Below are 18749 nucleotides of genomic sequence, written 5' to 3'. Positions count from 1 at the left end.
CAACATTTCTTTGTAGGATTCAAACCGCATGTTTTCCGTGGTAATACCAGAACGCAGAAGATGGAATTCAAAAAACAAGGCGTCGGTCCAGTTTGGAAAAGGTGAAGCTGTTCTCGGATACACACTTTTATCAAAGTGAGAAGAAAACAGTTTTCCTATACTACATTCCTCAACAACCTAACGAATGACTAATCGTGTTTAAAAGAACATCTTCATTGTGCGTTAAATTGTGTGGCCAAACTTCTACACAATGTTAGCGAACCAGCCGTCAGGTTTATCTGCGGACTGTCTCAGATATTTATGAAGTTAGGTACATTAGGAATTATCTGCACACTTGACTTTATGCTAAACATATTTAAACACCTATCAACTTGTATAAGTTATACCGCAGGTAAACTATTTTGGGGCGGGATAAGTTAAATAGCAAGTTTGACGAAACCCGATCATTTTTGTTTTATAAAACAATTCCTCTTCCATTTAAACAAATAGAAAACAACTGTCTAGTATTATTTGCCGAATATAATCATGGCATTACAGACTAAAAGGTGTGCAAATTTGGAATGAGGAAATCGAGGCAACCATGATGACTATGCTTCATCTTATTTTGGGAGTTGACCAATCAGGTAAACCCATATATGGCTTTGTTGTATTCAACGATTTACAGTTCCAGTTTTAGCTTTCGTTTTTTGTTTCAGCTTTCCATTTATTTGTCCAAACGAAAAGTATTTGGTTTAGAAATAGATTTATGTTTCCATACATGACGTACTGTTCGTAAATCATCTTCTTACCCACCAGGAATATATACTAAAATCTAGTTCTTCTGGTATTTATTTGTTTAGCGACGTTTCCGCTACCTATCCAGTATGCCTTTATCACAGAATGTAACACACCACGCTAAAACCACGCAGAGTAAAAAACGGCACGAAATAGGACATAAAAATGCGCTAAACAACGTTCGAAATATAAAGCAAGCACCGGCGAACAACTCAGTTGTTATCTTTCAACACCTGTCTCCAAGGAGCTGGAAATAAAACGCCTGTTTTAATTTTAATGATGTCCGGCCGCTGGTGGATATACCAGGACCCCCTTCAAGTAGTAGATATTTAATACGTTTTAGCAAAGTAAAAAAACGGTTTCAGTTGAAAATAAAAAAAAAGGAACAAACCGACTTTTAAAAAGTCACAAATTGTCTCGTATAAAGTTATTGCTCTTGTCAAAAAAATAAAAAAATAAAAAATGTCACTATACCTTATTCTCAGCTGCGTTGTTATAAAGTATTACAAACTTATAACATCAAAACACCTTTTTATCTTAAAGGTAGCCTATATTAGTTCATTTATGCCAGTGGTTTTCAACTTTTTTTCTTTAGTGGTCCATTTTCGTTGCACAAACATTCTGTGGCCCGATAAATTTTTATGAAAGAACAAACTATAAAAAAGGTTTAAATGAAAACATAGCGGAGCATATATTAATGCAGATTATTTATTCAACCGTGCATTAGTGAGGTATACTTGCTGCTATACAATAAATTTACGTTAATTTACATTCTTCTCAATTCCTCCCCAAGACATTATTCCTGTAAAGAAATGAAACTAAATTCTTCAATAAATCTAGCTTTTTTAAAATTGGTCTGTTGCCCACCTAAAAAGTTTCCATGGTCCACCAGTGAGCCATGGCCCACTGGTTGAGAACCGCTGATTTAGACCTTTAGTTATTTTGACTTAGTTTGGAGTACTTGGACCACCTGGTCAGCTAATGGAGACGGTTGTCGAGAAAAAGTAATTCAGTCAAGAACCCGAAGCTGCACCAGTGGACCTTGTCTAAAAACGTCCAACACTGTTGAAGTGCAAAATCGGCCATGTAGCGTACCGGCCTGGATAGCAGGTAAGAGTGTTGGAAATAACGTTTTAGACAAGAATAAATTCCATTTTAACTCATTTCCATAAAAAAATCACGTCAGCTCCCAGTCCAAGTTATCGGTCTAAAGTCATATTCTAAGAAAAGGTTTTTGTAGCACACACCAAAATGAAAACAAATAGAAGTCAATGAAAACAAATAGAAGACTTTATGAGTGGGGAAAAAATAATCCAATTGCAGTCTTTTAAAACATTGGTTTGCTTGTCACTCGTCATAGGCCCAAATTATCTGCAAAAACACACTTCAGTTCCAATTATATTCTAGTCTCAAATGATTCTATACTATTTTCTAAATCAGATTTATCATGTTTTAATTTGGGTTAAATTTATTGGGACCTTAATGTGCAAAATCTATGTAGTGTTTAACGATAGGAAAATGTATATTGAACAATCATTTGGAAAGGTTTCTTCGAATTACATAACTTGACTTTGTCACATAAACAACATAAACTGAATTTTTGTCTGGCAGCATTAACGTTTTTTGTATAACAATATTCCAGTTAAGTAAAACCGAACATTCAGATTAAATGCACTGTTTCTGTATTTATCACGTTGTAGGAATTTTCAAGCGTGTTCGAGCCAACTCCCCCGATATCTCGAGAAACGTCCAGAAGTTTCATCATTATTATTATAGGAAAGCGTCGCCGAATGTTACTTTAATAAATTATAGTAAAGATAGAAATTACGTGAGTATTACCAAATCAAGCTTTGCGGAACGGGATAAAAGTACAATGTTAAGTTGTGTCTCAGGTATAATTGTTTATCATTTCGAAAGTTGTACGTCAAGTATAAGGAGCAAATCTAACGCCTAATTTAAACTACAAGGTTAAGGTACTACATTAATTGATTTGTATGGGCTTAAATTCCTAAATGAATGGAATGTTCGTTCCGCATGGAAATGTTGCGTGCAATCGAGTATAACTAATATGCTATAGTAAGAAATAATATGCTAACATGTCCAATAGTCTTGGACCCTAAAACTAGTGCAGTTTGAAAACCCCAATTTTAACTATAGTTTACTTTATATGCTCCAAGAATGTCTAAAATTTAGTAATTTTGTTACTATCATTTCAAGCGAAATAACCTCGTTTTAACAAATATTTGTGATGAATAAAATTTCAGGTGTATTTTAAAGTGGGACACGAACGTCTGCGACGTGCAACGTACAACAAAAGTTACTCGTAAGTACAGGGAAACAACATAAAACCAAAATCCAAAAATAGTGTTCAACATCACTATTGCATAAATATTTAAGGATTTAACTGAAATTAAAGCAACACTTAAGCTACTATAACTTTTTTAAGCTTATTCTTTTACAAAACTACTATTTACAGCGGACAGTCGTATTTTTTCGAAACCTTTGCCATCCATCCGTTTACGGCAATGTTTGTCCTGGATGGCGATTCCGAGAAGAAAACTTATTCAATCGAGGTCAGTAAAAAACTTATTCAAATCGAGGTCAGTATTTTTATTTGGACTGTAAGACAAAAAAGTATATTTAACAAAATTAAATTTATTTACTTTGTATCCGTTGAACAGGTAGGCTATGTCCGATACTTTTTGCCAATACAGATACTCGATGCTTTAGAGTTAGACAAAAAGTACCGCGATGAGATACCAAATGTCGTCAATATTATGTTCAAATAGGGAAAATTGATGTAATTCAAGGGTTTAAACTAAAGGTAACTTAAATTTAGGTATTAGGCCAAAATTTGCTGCAGCGTTAAAAAGTTAAGTTACCACTAGTTGTAGAACGAAAATCGGTAAATAAATTTACACATCTGCGGTTTCATCCCATAATGCTCGAATTTCCAATATTAATTTGGTATAGGATTGGCACCGATATCACATTATAGTATCGGACGAGTATCGATACTTTCACTTAGGATCTGGTATCGGCCACTATTCGATGTTATTGGACAAACCGAATCGTAGACACAATTTGCATACAATTTTGTCTCGACAGGTGAAGTCTGAACTTTATCAACCTGGAACCGGTAGATTTCGAACGTATCAGGGATCGGTGTCCCTTCGAAACTATACGCTGCAGTTTAAAGTAGCGCAGCACTACCTCAATCGGGCGAAAGCATTTTGTGAAGTTTACTATCTCCTGCCCCTGACAGCGGTAAGTAAGACTCTTTATCGAAACCCATTCAAAAACATTTCCTCAAAGTCTAAATATTATCCAACGCGACTCACTAACAACAGGCAAACTACAGGAACTTAATTCAGTTAAAGTAAACATAAGGTTTGGAACTTTCAGCTGTCGGAAAATAAACAATTCCTTGGCCTTAGTTGGCGGCGTCAAGTGCATGTCAAATACAAATCTAACCGGCGCTGAGATGAAAAACAAGTTTCAGAATTACACCGGAACCCTTTAATAGATTAACCGGTCATAAGTTCGAACCGCACTGCAGGCTATTTGTGGTTCTACCTTGCTGCTTGTATCTTGGTCGACTGATTCCGTTAGTCTGTCGAAAGCTCCCGGTGTTATATGTAGGCCGTTATCGTTGACCAAAAAACAACCTCAGAAGGGCTAGATCACAGTGTTTGTCCAGGTGTGTGTATATCTTTCATTGAAGTTTCACTAGTGTAGTGGTTCCTAAACTTTTTTGGCTCGCGGCACACTAAACATATCTTTAATATTTCGGGGCACACTTTTAACAGAACAACAAGAGTCATTTCATAATCGCCTTTAACACACGACAAACTATATGTAAATGTCTCAGTATAATTAATTTGTATTGGATAGTGCGTATTTAAGTCTAAAATGTTTGTATAGTGTGTCGCGGCACACAGTTTGGGAATCACTGCACTAGGGTGATAATTTGCGCTAAATTGTCTTTAGTAATATAAAATAACGCTAATTAAAATTAAAGTAAGCACATGAAGAGCTACGATAAAATTTGAATGAAATAAATTGTTTCAAGGCATTTTTGTCAAAACTACAGCTGTCGAATGTTAGATAAGAACGCGTATGTTGAGAATTTTAGAAACAACAAAACTATTCCAAATTACGAGAAATGCAAATGCACTATAAATACAGCCAGTCCGTACATTAACACTTTTGTTTATTTCAGGCATCTAAGCACAAACTCGTCTTTCTAGCAAAGGATCATAGGAGAAGATATTCGGAAAATAAGGCGTCGGTCCAGTCAGGAGGTGGCCCAGCTGTTTTCGGATACACACTTTTATCGAAGTGAGAATAATCTGTTTTAAAACAGTGTTTGTTATTCAATTTAAAAAAATCACATTTTTATTTGCTTAAATCCTATGCGGGCCAAACGCGTCTTCACATTTTGCTTTTATTCAGAAGATAAAATGAATGTTAAATGTTTTGTAACAAAACTTTCTTCCAAATAATTAAGTAGCAACAATCTTACTATTTTCCCGCCCTATAATAAAGCATTCAAAGGTGTACAAACCTGTTAGAGCTTGTCAAGACCAAGTATACTCCTGTTTAATTCATTTTTTTGCTGACTAAATACTTTTTATACCGCACGAATGCATTTTCGGCACTTATCTCGACTTTGCAGACACGAAGGAATGAAAATAACAATGGTCGAAATCAGAGATACGATGATGTCTATGATGCACCTTATTTTGGGAATAGACCAGCAAGGTATGAGCTGCCATAATACTAAATACACGTGGGCGAAAGTGATTGCGATAAAATATAGGAATAAAGTTATCAAACATTAAACTGAACCTTCATTGCAGTTGTAAGACATTTTTGTTCAGTTTTTAAAACTGATAGCCAGAACGATTCTTGACTTTCAAAATTGGTCATGTTTGGGAATTGAATTAGGGAACGTAAGTATAACAAAAGCTGCAATATATTCGCATATGTAAATATAATCGAAATGTTTTTTTGTAAATGATTTTCTGTTGTTTGTTGATGGAGTTTTGTGGATTTAGAAAATCAAGTCTTGAATGTTTTCAACATTATAAACAGTAGTTGCGGCCAAACTAAAATACGTACGCCAAGCATTAGGCTACAATTAAATGTTACGCATAGTCCCATAAGATGGGGGGTCTTGTTGTTAGATCATGGACATGGTTGGTAATTTTGCCACTCAACATCACTATAATGTATACGTATATTTAATTAAACTTTTTTGGGAGGTTAATATGGAAATTGTTTTGAATTATTCAATTAAACATTCACACATATGTGTGTAAATAACTGAGATCTAGCCCTTCGAAGCTGCTTTTTGACCAACGACTACGGCTTACGTATAATTAGTACACCGAAAGCCATCGCAGACCCACCGAATCTGTTGATCTATGATGCAAGCAGAGCAGACTAGAAAAACAACTAGCCTGCAGTGAGGTTCGAACTCACGACCTCCGGTCAAGCTGGGACCGTCGCTCTACCAACTGAGCTATGCAGGCTCAGAAGGGAACGAGTCGAGACGTTGTTTTGAATTATTTTTTATTTTGAGGGGGAATCGAGTTGTGTCTAAACAGTTAGGAATAGTTGCGTCCTAAGTAAAACTCGTGCGCTGTACATTCTGCTGCACTTGTAACGCTCATAAGGTACGAATGAAAATTGATGCCTTAAGTTTGGAGTCACTGGAGCCATTGGTCAACATGTCCCGATCACTGCCCTGGACAACGAACACAAATAAGACTCCGTAGTTGCGTCAGTGGCTCATGTCCACAAAACAACAGCAAAGTTGAAAGGGAGACACGGCCGTGCAGCATCCCAGTTTGGGTCGCAGGTATGAATAACGTAAAATGTTAAGGATTTTATTTTTTTTATTTCTTTAGTTATGAAAAGAAAATTGGCTTTCAAACTGTTTGAACAAATTTATTGGTGTCCTCGTTAAAATTTTCGAACTTTGTTACTAAACCACTCTCTGTTTTTTGATAGTATCTTACCTATATAGATTTGGGTCGGTAAATTTATAACTAAGTTTGTATCAGCACTATGTTGTGTACTTATTTATAATTATTTTGCCCACTCGCTACGTAAAAACAATAATATAATCGAAATATGACCGACATTTACCAGTAGAAAAATAGTTGCGCTTTTGCAAATTATAGTTTCTACACTTGTTTTTAATGGATAGCAAGTAAACAACACAAACATTTGCTGCTTGGGCCCCTATACTAACATTTGCATAATATCAACTTGCTGTCTACAAATCACTACATATGGAAAACGCCTTTTTACAGGAATAGTGGAGCGCTTTCGATCCGAACATAGCAATCTTACAAGGCTCGTCGAAAACTTTTACCGCTACGTGCTGCCAATTCCCAAGAAAGTGTCTCACTTTATCGACTATTCATTGAATAGAAACAATCGACGAAACTTTGTAAGTTTGACTATACATACAACTTAATATACTTTAACGGAAGCGACTGAAAGCGCTGTGTTTTAAGGTTATCCCACTTATCATCATCAAACGGCAGACATTTTGCAATTTAAAGTGCATATATAAACATCATCACCGATGCCTTCCAATATCGAACTTGTATTTTGGAAATAAATATAACAAATCTGCTTATTTGTAGGAATACAGGTTTTCACCGATCTATCGAATAACTTGTTGTTTGCTATTTTATTATCATATGTTATGTTATTTTACATCGAATTGAAGCCTATACTTGATTTAAACTTCTAGATGAATAACAGAAATAAGCTATGCAGCTTGGCAACAAATTGTAACCTAAACTTAAAATTGGCTTACAGTCAGTTCATATGTCTATATGTAATTATTAACGTAGCAATATAAAGCCACCATAAGCCGCATTGACAAATCATGAAATCAGATAATCCCACCTTTAATAAACGATCGTCTTGGATATTTTAATATTTTAATTAGGTCATATGTTTCTTAACCCTCTAATCGTATATTTAGCCCATACCAGTTTGGGAGAAATTTAAATCATCCGGCCCGCCGCCTTTTTGACAAACTATGACACGAGTCTATTTCAAATACTTTGCCCCCAAAAAAAGTGCCCAAAATTTTTGCTTTCTACATACGGTTTGTTTACTTTTTGAGGCTGTATTTTGAACTAGACCAGAGCTTCTTTAGCGTTGCGCCGTGGAAGGCTGTCAAGTGCGTTGCGGACAAACGGAAAACGTATTAAAAAATAATGGATGTATATTTTTAACCATTTTTAATTTTTAATTTTCGGCAATGTAATAAAAACTTGAAATTTAAAAGAAATGCCGGTATGCCTAAAAAAAATCGCAATCGCTTTGCTGGCCGGGTGTACCCTGACGTAAAATGTTAACAAACACTTAGATTAACTAAACTAGACTAAGGTATGAAATTATCGCGTTATCCCAAAGTAGTTTAATTACACTTTTCATTAGTAGTATGGATGACGACATGTGGGGACTCGAATTTTAAACCAAACATACGCTTTTTTTCGCGCTTTGCGCCAACAATTTTACTGCCTCCTTAAATGCAATTAAACAAGTTTTTAAGTGTAATAAAATATCTGAGGTTCGACTGATTTACAGTTTTTCTAACATGCTAATAACACAATTCTCAGTTAACATTTTGTGCGTCCCGCAGAGACCTTTCTGAGTTTGGCTTTAGGCCCGCGACTATAGAAAAAGGTTGCCGACTCCTGGTTTAGTACATGCGGTGAGTCCTCCTAAAAATCACGAAATGTTTTATTTACGTGCAACAGTCACCTGTTGGAAGCCAGTCAAGCAGGGATTTTGTATACCAAATTATTTTCTTTCCAGGTGTCAGTTAAAGTGGGAGAAGGGCGATTTAAAATTACTATGTACGACTGGAAATTCACGTAAGTAAACGTTAAGCAATCATACACATCGCATGTTTTTTGGTCAATCTGATAATTAACTTGAATTTAACGCATCTTTAAGCGATTTCTGATGTGATGTCTTTTTAGTGGGCCGTCCTATACTTTTACAACCTTCGCCACACATCCATATACAGCATTGTTTCTGCTTGATGGCAATTCTGTCCCTAAACGTTACGCAATTGAGGTAACATGCGATTTTTATTTTATTTGTTAAAGTTTTTTTGCTGCATTGCTGAAAATGCTACATATTTAATAGGTATATTCAGATTTCGCAACAGATGGAAATAGCAAGGTTGAAGATTTCCATGGATCTGTTACTTGGCTAAACTACACGATGAAATATGGAGGTGCGCAGACGTTTTCCCCCAGGATTTTTACGGCTTGTAAAATCCTATTTTTCTTACCCCTGACTCCGGTAAGAATATGGAATAAATGTTTTCTGTGGCTTGTTAATAAGATGTTTTTCTGAATTTTTAAGATCACCTAAAACATGTAAAATAAACTTGGCGTTGACAAGATTTTGACTTGTTTAACTAAATTAGAAATTAAACCATTTATATAGTTTTTTTAGCAACGCATGTCTAATAACTTAACAAGCCTGTCTTTTTGGAAAATTGTCCGACAACATATAACAATTTTATCAGGTGACCTAGCGCACTAATTTATACTATGCAACAAGCATGCTTTCAGTAATTAAGTTAATCAATTAAATCAAAAATATAATATAGGGTTAATATAACACAGCGTTTAAACAACAATGCGCAGTAAACTACATTTTTTTCTGAACATTAAAAAAATGTTTTTATTTTCTCTCTTGGCCATATTTTAGTATCGTAAAACAAAAATCATAATGGTTTTAAAGAAACTCTTCTAAAGAGCACTTGAATGTTATTATAGAAAGCTACCGAGAAGTACACCTTGCAAATTAAATATTAAAGGGTTAAAATTCTATGTATTAATGATAAATAGGGCATATTTATGGTTAATAAAAGTGTAATTATGTACATGTATTTCTTATAAAAACAAAAATCACAATATCGGATGCTAATCATTAAGTTTTGCAAGAGATATCAGCTATCCTAAGTAAATTTACACATTCAAACTTGAGCTCCATGTAAAATGCCCCTTATCTATTGCGATGATCCAGGTGTTGAAGGTGTCTATATAATATTAAAATTTGATGGTTTCGAATAATAATAGATATCAGCCATGGAAGTGCGTTAATGAAAAATCAGCGCTTGTTTCCTACCATCCAGAATTCAAATCGCGAATTTAATGTGTCGTCCACCTTTCCAAGACCATGGAGTGAAGAAGTTGTTGCGTCGGTTTGGTCTGGCGATGGGGCTTCAGTGCTTGGATACACTCTTTTGTCAACGTAAGATTTGTCCGTATTGGGATTATCGGCATGGTTGGATCATTAAAACGTAAAATACCAAAACACGTAGTGTCTGATTAAATTACACGTCTCGTTTTTTGACGAAATGTGAATACTTCACAAATATTTACATTTTTCACAACATTAAATGTAAACATGCCTGAAGCTATCTTTTTGTTTCAACTGTGTTGTACAATTTTTTTAATTCTGGATCCACAATAAAAACGAAGTAAATTCTGGCCAATAATATTCGTAAAGTACAGTTATACCACTTAACTTCTGAAGCAATTCTTGTTGACTTTACATAAGCGAACTTCTTGCAGACCCGTCGGAATAAAATGTTTGGAAGATGAAATTAAGACCACAATGCGTACAATGATGCATACAATTTTGGGAGGTGATAAATCAGGTAAATTAAGGCCAAGGTTTTGTATTTTAACATCTTTCAGTCTTACGTTCTAATATTTAATTTAATGATTTGTTTGAAAATCATTTCTGTACCGTATAAATTGTACGGTATAGAACAAATTGTACGGCATAAGCAAAACAACTAAGTGTACAGAGAGCAAAAACATGTCGGCGGAATTTACCCAACATTTGCAAAGCGTACCTGACACATTTATTTATAAGTAATTTAGCATTTTCGGCAAACTGTCTCACTAATGACTTCATTCACATGAATTTACTTCGAATTCCGCGTTTCTAAATTATTTGATTTACCTTAAATTAAAGTATAGTTCGTTTGTCGAACATGTTTTACCGGAATGAAAAAAATCACTACCAAAACAACAGAGCAAAGTGTTTCCATCTCTTGTCAGTTCATGACAAAAATCGTGGTTAATGCATATTGGTTTTTGTTTTGTTTTTTGTCGATCCACCTAAAAAAAAATGTTGAAAAAATTGTCCTGCCCATTTTGTTGGGCGCTAAATTTTCGAAAACGAGTGTCCTGTGCTACAAGATTATAATGATGTCTTGTAAATCGGATGTATTTCTTTGTGAAAGAAATCCTTGAGCGCGTTCGATCCAACTCGTGTAATCTCACAAGGGGCGTGGCAAACTATTACCCCTTCCCCTTGCCCACCCAATCTGAGGAAACCCTAATGAAAGAAGGTGGATTATATTCGAAGGGTGATAATATATTTAAAAAAGGAAACCAGGTGAGCCAACTAAAACCACGAAATAATGCGTAGTACCTTACATAGAGGCCCTTTTTGGTTTACCAACACATTTTCAGATTATATAAACCTAACTTCCGTCAATTTGCTGCACAAATATATCTATGTAATTTTTAACTGAATTTAAAGAATACATACATATAAAACATGTATAAATTATAAACAAGGCAAAATAAAATGAATTGTCAGGATTTTAATAAGGCCTTCACACATGTTGTGTGATTTACAAACGAGTCACGTTATTAATGCAATACTTTTTGTCACCATCAGCGCAGAAGGCTGTTGTTTTTTTACTGTACTAAACTTCAGTTCAAGTCAAGTTAAGGCATGAAACCAAATGAATCGAGTCTCCGCCATTTAGTTAAATTTTCTGCATACGATTGAGTATAAATTAAGATGTTTCTCATTTTAGATATACTTCAAAATTGGTGACGAGCCTCGACAACTCGTTGTGTACAACAAAACTTACAGGTGAGTAAAATGTTTGGCAAATTAACTATATAAATTAAATGGCCTATGAAGTAAAACTAATAAGTCCAGAAGGAAAAGTCCACTGTATATAATATGAGGAGTTCCTTTAAGGTGACAGTTGAAGCATGCAACTTATTACTGTATAAATTCAACTAAGTTTGTGTTTTATTAGGAAAGTGGTGTTGTCGTTTCTGATTACCACCAGAATGTATACCTTAGTTTTTTTATTAAAATTGAAAACGAAGTTTTTTAAATGATTTATTCAGAGGCCCATTGTATACATTCGTCACCTTTGCTGTACATCCGTTTACAGCATTCTTTCTTTTAAATGAAAAATCGGGTCCTCAACGGTACTTAATAGAGGTAAGAAAAGCTCGTTTTCGATTCCATTTCATCATTAAGCCAACGTAGTCTTAACGTTTACCTATGTCTGGATGACTTTGTCAAATTTACAGGTGATATCCGAATTTAAAACATACGCCCGTGGCTTGTTTGAGACGTTCGAAGGCTCGGTTTCCCTTCGTAACTACACTCTCAAGTATCGAGGCACGCAAATGTCCTCCATCAGGATTCCAACGGCTTGCGAAGTTTACTTTTTCCTGCCGCTCACTCCAGTAAGTGGATGAAACAGGTTGGCGTCTGACTGTCAAAAGAAATAAAGAAAAAGCAAAAGCAAAAAGAAAACAATTTTAACCTTTAGGATAACTGTTTAAATACATCAATAACAATGATTGACTACCCCTGATGTGAACATTTCGTTTAATGAACAAAGCCTTACCATATGTGTTTAACTAAAGAAAACTGCAGATTTATTAACGCACTTGATCCGCTTCAGAATTCCAACCGCAGGCTTGTCCTGTGGCCAAAAGAGCGCGATTTCCCTTCGGATCATTGGAAACGTAACCATGGAAGGAAAACGGAAAATAGAGCTTTCGTCCGATCGGGAGGCGGCAAGGCTGTGTTCGGATATACTCTTCTTTCGAAGTACAAGTTGATCTTAAATTTGACTAATGTTTACCAGGTCAAAGTATGACGAAAACAACTTTCTTGAAACATTTTTATCACCAAATTAATAGATGCTAAAAATTTTTAAACATGCATAAATTGAAAAAATGGTTGCAAAAATGACGCTCTTAGTAAGAGGACTTAGACGGAAAACGCTGTAAAAATGTTAGTGTTCAATTAAATAATAAGTAATTAATGTTTAGCAACAATAAATCTTAAAAACAAAATTAGCAAAAATTTAGAGGCGAAGGGACTTTAATGGGCCTTTTTTAAGAGATACGTGTCTTGCAAACAAGTTATACAAGGACAGCGCATTATTTTTATTTAATAAAGATTGGTAAATCGGTTAAAAATAACTTGCCATTTTTAAGGATTATAATTATATATCTTTCTAAATGATAGACAAATTTACTGTTTATTGACATCTTATCTGATTTATTATGTTAAATTTCCTATACATGCAGTTTACGCGGCTAATGTAGGCCTGTACACTGAATCATATAACCGTTTTACGCATTTTCTTCGTTAAACAGTTTTAAATTCTAGCAATGTATTGTACAGACCCTTCGGTGCCAAAGTTACTAAAAAAGAAATTGATGAGACCATGTTTACGATGATGCATATTCTTGTGGGCGATGATCAATCAGGTAAAACTTTTCATACAGTCCATACCTGGTTGTACATACTATTAAAGTGTACCGGCAGCATTTACGATAACATAGTATAATGTAGTGTGAGTGTGATTTCTAACCTTTTTGTTGTCGCGAATCCTTTTCCAATTTTTAAACCTAAGCGTTACCATTTATTCGTATGAAACCACATTTTTGTTAGATAATAGTTTACTAACTTGGCTAGAAGGTCCCTATTTTACGCCATAAACAAGCGCTTAATGTAGCAAAAGTACACATAAAATAAAAAAGATTTTTAAAAGACAGCTGTAAATATGTTGTTTTAACAAACTCTTGGATGCGTAAGGTTGCCCAATAAGTCTAACTTGATGAACAAATCATTTAAACTCAACGTAAAAACGTAGAAAGGTTATTAAAAAAAAAAAATTTATTACACCTACATGCTCATTTTCTTATCTATGCTAAAAAAGTTATAGTTTAAGATATTCTAGTCAGATGTAGGCCCAACTTAGGTGGTACATGAACACTGTACAAAAGCTCCAAATGGTACGCGAGAAAAAAAGTTTGGGTTATCAGTCCTTAACATGGACATAGAAATAATTTAGACTAGCCGTCAAAAGTTGTTCAAATTGGCGCGTAAAAGCCCTAATTAATGTGGTACAACACACTTTTACCAGATTTAAAATCAAGTATTCGTTTCCTTGAAAAAATTGTTATCTCTGTTTACATCGGTTTTCGGTATTTCTACTTAACCACTATCAATAAAGAAATACTTTTATCAAATAACCAGTGAAGTTTACATTTTATCAAACACATCTTGTATTGCCAAAGGATTAAACAAAATAGTTCACCGATTTTGACTTAAGGAGTTTTTAAATTTCAGCGAAAGAGAACCGCCTTACTATTAGAAATGTCCGATAATTCAACTTTTATTGCCATACCGGTGTAATTGAACCGTTCAAAGCTGATTTTGCAGGTTATTTGGCGAAAATTTAGTTGAGAGTTAAAAATTGAGTACGGTAACCAAGTTATTACCTTGGATTATTTGTTGATAAATTAACCATTAAAGTTAGAATCGCTGCGTCGGGTCGCACATCAAGCTTGAAATTCCATAATAATTTCGTTTGTGATAGGCGGCGTTAATATCCTTATATGGCACCGATCTTCGGTTCCTGTCCGATAAGGTCATCTCTAAATATTTATTATCCATTATCGCTAATGCGGATGGGATTTAAAAGATAAATGAAGTGCAAATCATCGATTCGCTTACACAGTTTGGAGTCTTTGGACTGCTTGGTCGGCCAGCACAGCGAGATGCCGCCAAACTGGAGTTCAGTCGAGAACCCGAAACTGCAGCATTGGTTCTTGTCGGCAAACCTCAAACAAAATTCAAACGCAAACTAGGCCCTTCAGTGGCTTGACTTGTATCGCCGGTGGTAAGACTTTGTGCGAATTAAAAAACTCAATGTTATACAATTAAAGAGGATTAAGAGCCAGCTTTACCTAACTTCCTGCTGATTTTTGTCGTTTAGTAGAAGCTTGATAAGTATATCTTACTTTTATAGTTGCAACTATACTTTTTGTATTTTCAACTCTTTGAACAATAAATGTATTTTACTTTTGAGATTTAACTCTCTGAATGTACCAGGAAAAAAGCGACGCATTAATGTTTGTCAAATATTGCGTTTTTGTGCAAAAGGGTTTATTAACAGGTTTCCCATTTATGATTACCGCAAAGGATTTTGAATGAAACCAGCTCAAAAATAATCTCAACCAATAGAAGGCTCTATTTTGACTTGTTTCAGTTTATCTTGCAACTGAATATGTTTGTTCACAAAATATGAGATAACAAACTTGCACGATTTTCTCGAAACACGATCTTAGTCGAATTGTACCATTGTTTTAGGAATTTTTCAACGCTTTCCTAATGTGTCTCACAATCTCACAAGAAACATTCCCAGCTTTAACTTCTACAAATTGCCGACTCATTACGAGCCAACTAAAATACATCACGGTAGTGGGAAAATGTATAGAGGAGGAAACGAGGTGATTTTTGGATTGTTTTCTATTTCTGTTTTAAAGTGTTTAACAATTTTTATTATCAAAGTATTCAGCTATACCGACAGGTTTAGACCTGATATGCACATCTTGTAATTAAAGAGAGTTTTACTATGTTAATGTGTAAATAAAGCGACGTATTATTTGGCCCGTCATAAAGTTTCGTTACACTTCAGCAGTCGAGATACCGACTTTTTTTCAATATAAACAAAATAAATTTTCGCTCATTTACGTTTTAGGAAAAACAAAAAGAGTTAGTGTTTGTAAGGACACGATAATCTCACCATAATGGCGACACACACAAAAAATACAATATCGTTTATCCTAAAAAATCACTACAATTGTTGCGTTGGAAAGCTATACTGACGTTTTGACTATACGGAATCTTTTTATTTATTGCATGGTGTGTAAAGACTGACCAGGATTTATGGCTATCACTGACATACTCATGGTTAATGTGTAGTGCAAGAAAGATTTAAGCAATTCAACTTTTTATTAAATTATCAACAGTTTCGACATTACGCTTACCGTAATTCAGGGCGGGGATATCTCCAAAACACAAAAACTGATTATTTTCCTCAAAAAATATAAACACCGCCCTCTTAAATGATTAATGATGTATTTTTGCTGTCGAATTTGACAGAAATACTAGTAAAACTACGAATTGTGATAGATAATGTGTCATAATAAAATTGTTAGATAACAATTACGCTAAGCTGTTGTGCAGCTTCTAACGTGGCACATTCATTTTTAAGATGGAAATTCGTTTTTTATTCAGGAAAAAACACTTTTCCTTGCGGCAGCACAAACCCCTTTAAATCTAAAAAAAAATCAAATTGTTTCAATTAAAATCGTGCTGTTTTAGGTTTTTTTCAAAGTGGACAACACGTCCCGTCAACTTGCAGTGTACAACAAAAGTTATTCGTAAGTAAAATTTTACCGACTGTTTATCCTGACCGAAAGTGACAACCAACATGTTTTGTCTATGGCATTTTCAGGGGTGCGTCCTACTTTTTCTCAACTTTTTCCATACATCCGTTCACGGCACTTTTCGTTCTCGATTTTGATTCTAATCCAGAACGTCGTTACGCAATCGAGGTCAGTGCACATAATCGTTTCAAACCGATCCAGTGATACATTTATCTGAAGAATTTATCGTTTTTAACTGTACATTTATCTGAAGAATTTATCGAACTGAGTTTTAGTATATTTGTAAAAATAACGTTAAGCAATGCTTAAGAAAGCCTGTATCGCACAACATTAAAGCTGGTCATTATAAAAAGGTTGATTCTAACCTTAACGTTCCGCCTGGAGTTCGCGATTTCGGAAAAGGCAAGTTTGAGACTTTCGACGGTTGGGTTTATTTGGGAAACAATGCGCTGCAATATGGAGGAGTCCAAATTCATTCAGCCAGCTTTCCAACAGTTTGCGAGGTTTATTTTTTCTTGCCTCTCACTCAGGTAAGCGTTTTGTTTTAAAACGCCAAAAAAATAAATGAAAAACTAGGCAAAGTGGACAAGGCTTAGTTTTACAAAAACAGCCAAGTCAATTGTCTGTGAATAACTTATGTGAAATTGAGTCATTTTACTTTGAGGACTTGAGTTACGGAAAATCGTTTAAAAACAATAACTTGAGAGCACCCGAGTCATTTTAAAAATGTTAAACTGTTTCATTTACAAAAAGTATTTTGAATACTGCAATGTAATCTATTTCTCGTTATGCAGCAATTAAGAACAAATGTGTTTCTTAAACTGTTTATGACAAAATTACAAATTATATCAGCTGAAAAACACTGCAAAGCTTTTTAGACACAAATTAACAAATTAAATAAAAAAAATTTTCGTATTTTAACATTTTAACCCTAATAACATAAGATCCGTTCCATTGGTTTATGTCCTGGCCCTGCTAACAAATACAAAAAATATGCTGGCGTTATATACCGTTTACCTCAGTTTTTTAATAGTTTTATTCTTCGCGGTTTCCTTGTGTATTATGTTATTTTTAATATGCAATCAATGGTGTATGTATGACATAAAGACACTGGTTTGTTTTCAGAATTTGAAACCTAAATTCATTGTTTCGACACCTTACAAAACCTATAATTACTTCAAAAACAAGGCATCACTTCAGGCCGAAGGTGGTCGGGCTATTCTTGGATACACGCTCTTGTCAAAGTAAGATAGAATGTCTCCTTGGCAAATCACTAATAACAGCTTTAACGAATGACAATCTGCATCACGTGGTTGAGATATTTCGATCCGAAAAATCTAATAAAGTTTATCCTATTAGCATTTTAGTTGGTCATAGTGAAATTTAAACAACGAGTAATTTTGTGATGTTTGATTAACTAATTCATGTTTTTTAACGACCTTTGCAGAAATGACCATACCAAAATTTCTAAAGAAGAAATAGAGGCCACAATGTCCACGATGCTGCAATTTATTTTGGTTGGTTATTAACAGGTATGGTGTTGGTGCTAAATTGCTCGTTATATTTCTAATTGTTAAGTAATTCTTTTTTGGTCATATAAAAATTTACAAAGCAAAAAGTTGCTAATTGTTGTAACAATTCATGAAAAACATTGTTAAGCACGTAACGATTCCATAGTAGTTTAACAAAGCTGTTATATTGTACATGTTTCAATTGTTGTTGTTCGGTTAAGTTTGAAGGAATGTCGATTTAACAATGTTGTTATTATAGGAATGAAGAACGAATATATAGATTAAAGAAAAACATTTGATTTCCTATCAAGGCTTGCCGCGGTGGATGTTGCAAAAGATGCTTATTCTTTTTCGCATTTCATTGATCGTATGTTTTTCGAGAAAACACGAACTCCAAAATTCATAATCGTTCATCTATATTCGTGTTTCAATACGAAAATGAAGCAAAAATCTTCTGGGACCTAGGTTGAAAATTCGCGTTCGTTAGAAAATGAGTAATCTTTGAATTTCACTAAGGTAACTATAGTTGTCGCACAAGTGCTAATAAAACAACGAAAAATCGGTTTCTAGTCAGATGATCCGGAAGGTAAAAATAACCCAAAAAAAGTAAAACCAGAAACCAGAACGACGAAGGTTAAATCATCTTAATAGCTTGTTAGGCAAAATATATCTGACAACTTTACCGAGCGAAAACGAAGTACTAGAAAAAGATGTGAAATGCAAGGATATATATTTGGTATAGGAAACGAGATACAGCCAATCTTTCGTGAGTAATACAAAGACAACTGCTAACCTTGTGCATTTTGATAAGTGCTTTATGAACTATTTAATTGTGTAAGCAATCTATTACTTGGGCCAAACGGTCAAAGGTCTACAAGGCCCAATCCAG

At 34.5% G+C, this 18749-nt stretch overlaps 1 protein-coding gene and 1 non-coding gene across 3 annotated transcripts; one reads left to right on the top strand and one right to left on the bottom strand.

The window, feature by feature from the left end:
* The first annotated feature begins 21 nt into the window (after nt 1-21).
* On the top strand, nt 22-18257 carry LOC146136024 (uncharacterized). 2 transcript variants are annotated; one of them, XM_083395331.1, is made up of 30 exons: nt 22-135; nt 538-623; nt 1726-1884; nt 2475-2602; nt 3039-3097; nt 3251-3347; nt 3883-4041; nt 4997-5115; nt 5453-5538; nt 6482-6640; nt 7098-7237; nt 8626-8684; nt 8793-8889; nt 8962-9120; nt 9962-10080; nt 10404-10489; nt 11084-11238; nt 11669-11727; nt 11994-12090; nt 12183-12341; nt 12563-12711; nt 13294-13379; nt 14636-14797; nt 15268-15407; nt 16285-16343; nt 16418-16517; nt 16703-16879; nt 17475-17593; nt 17797-17881; nt 18120-18257. In XM_083395331.1, the coding sequence occupies exons 1-29, from the start codon at nt 29-31 to the stop codon at nt 17876-17878; spliced, it is 3363 nt and encodes a 1120-aa protein (XP_083251457.1). In that variant the 5' UTR covers nt 22-28; the 3' UTR covers nt 17879-17881; nt 18120-18257. The 2 variants fall into 2 exon arrangements, 1 of the variants encoding a protein (XP_083251457.1); XR_014501571.1 differs by lacking the exons at nt 17475-17593; nt 17797-17881; nt 18120-18257 and having other exon boundaries at nt 16285-16347; nt 16703-16737.
* On the bottom strand, nt 6237-6311 carry Trnaa-agc (transfer RNA alanine (anticodon AGC)). The gene has a single exon. It is a non-coding gene; the product is annotated as a tRNA-Ala (tRNA).
* Nucleotides 18258-18749: the final 492 nt, after the last annotated feature.

Source organism: Ascidiella aspersa, chromosome 8 (genome assembly GCF_963924565.1).
Source record: "Ascidiella aspersa chromosome 8, kaAscAspe10.2, whole genome shotgun sequence".
Classification (NCBI taxonomy): domain Eukaryota; kingdom Metazoa; phylum Chordata; class Ascidiacea; order Phlebobranchia; family Ascidiidae; genus Ascidiella; species Ascidiella aspersa.
The sequence above is the reverse complement of the archived record's forward strand: the minus strand, read 5'-3'. Positions and strand labels throughout refer to the sequence as shown.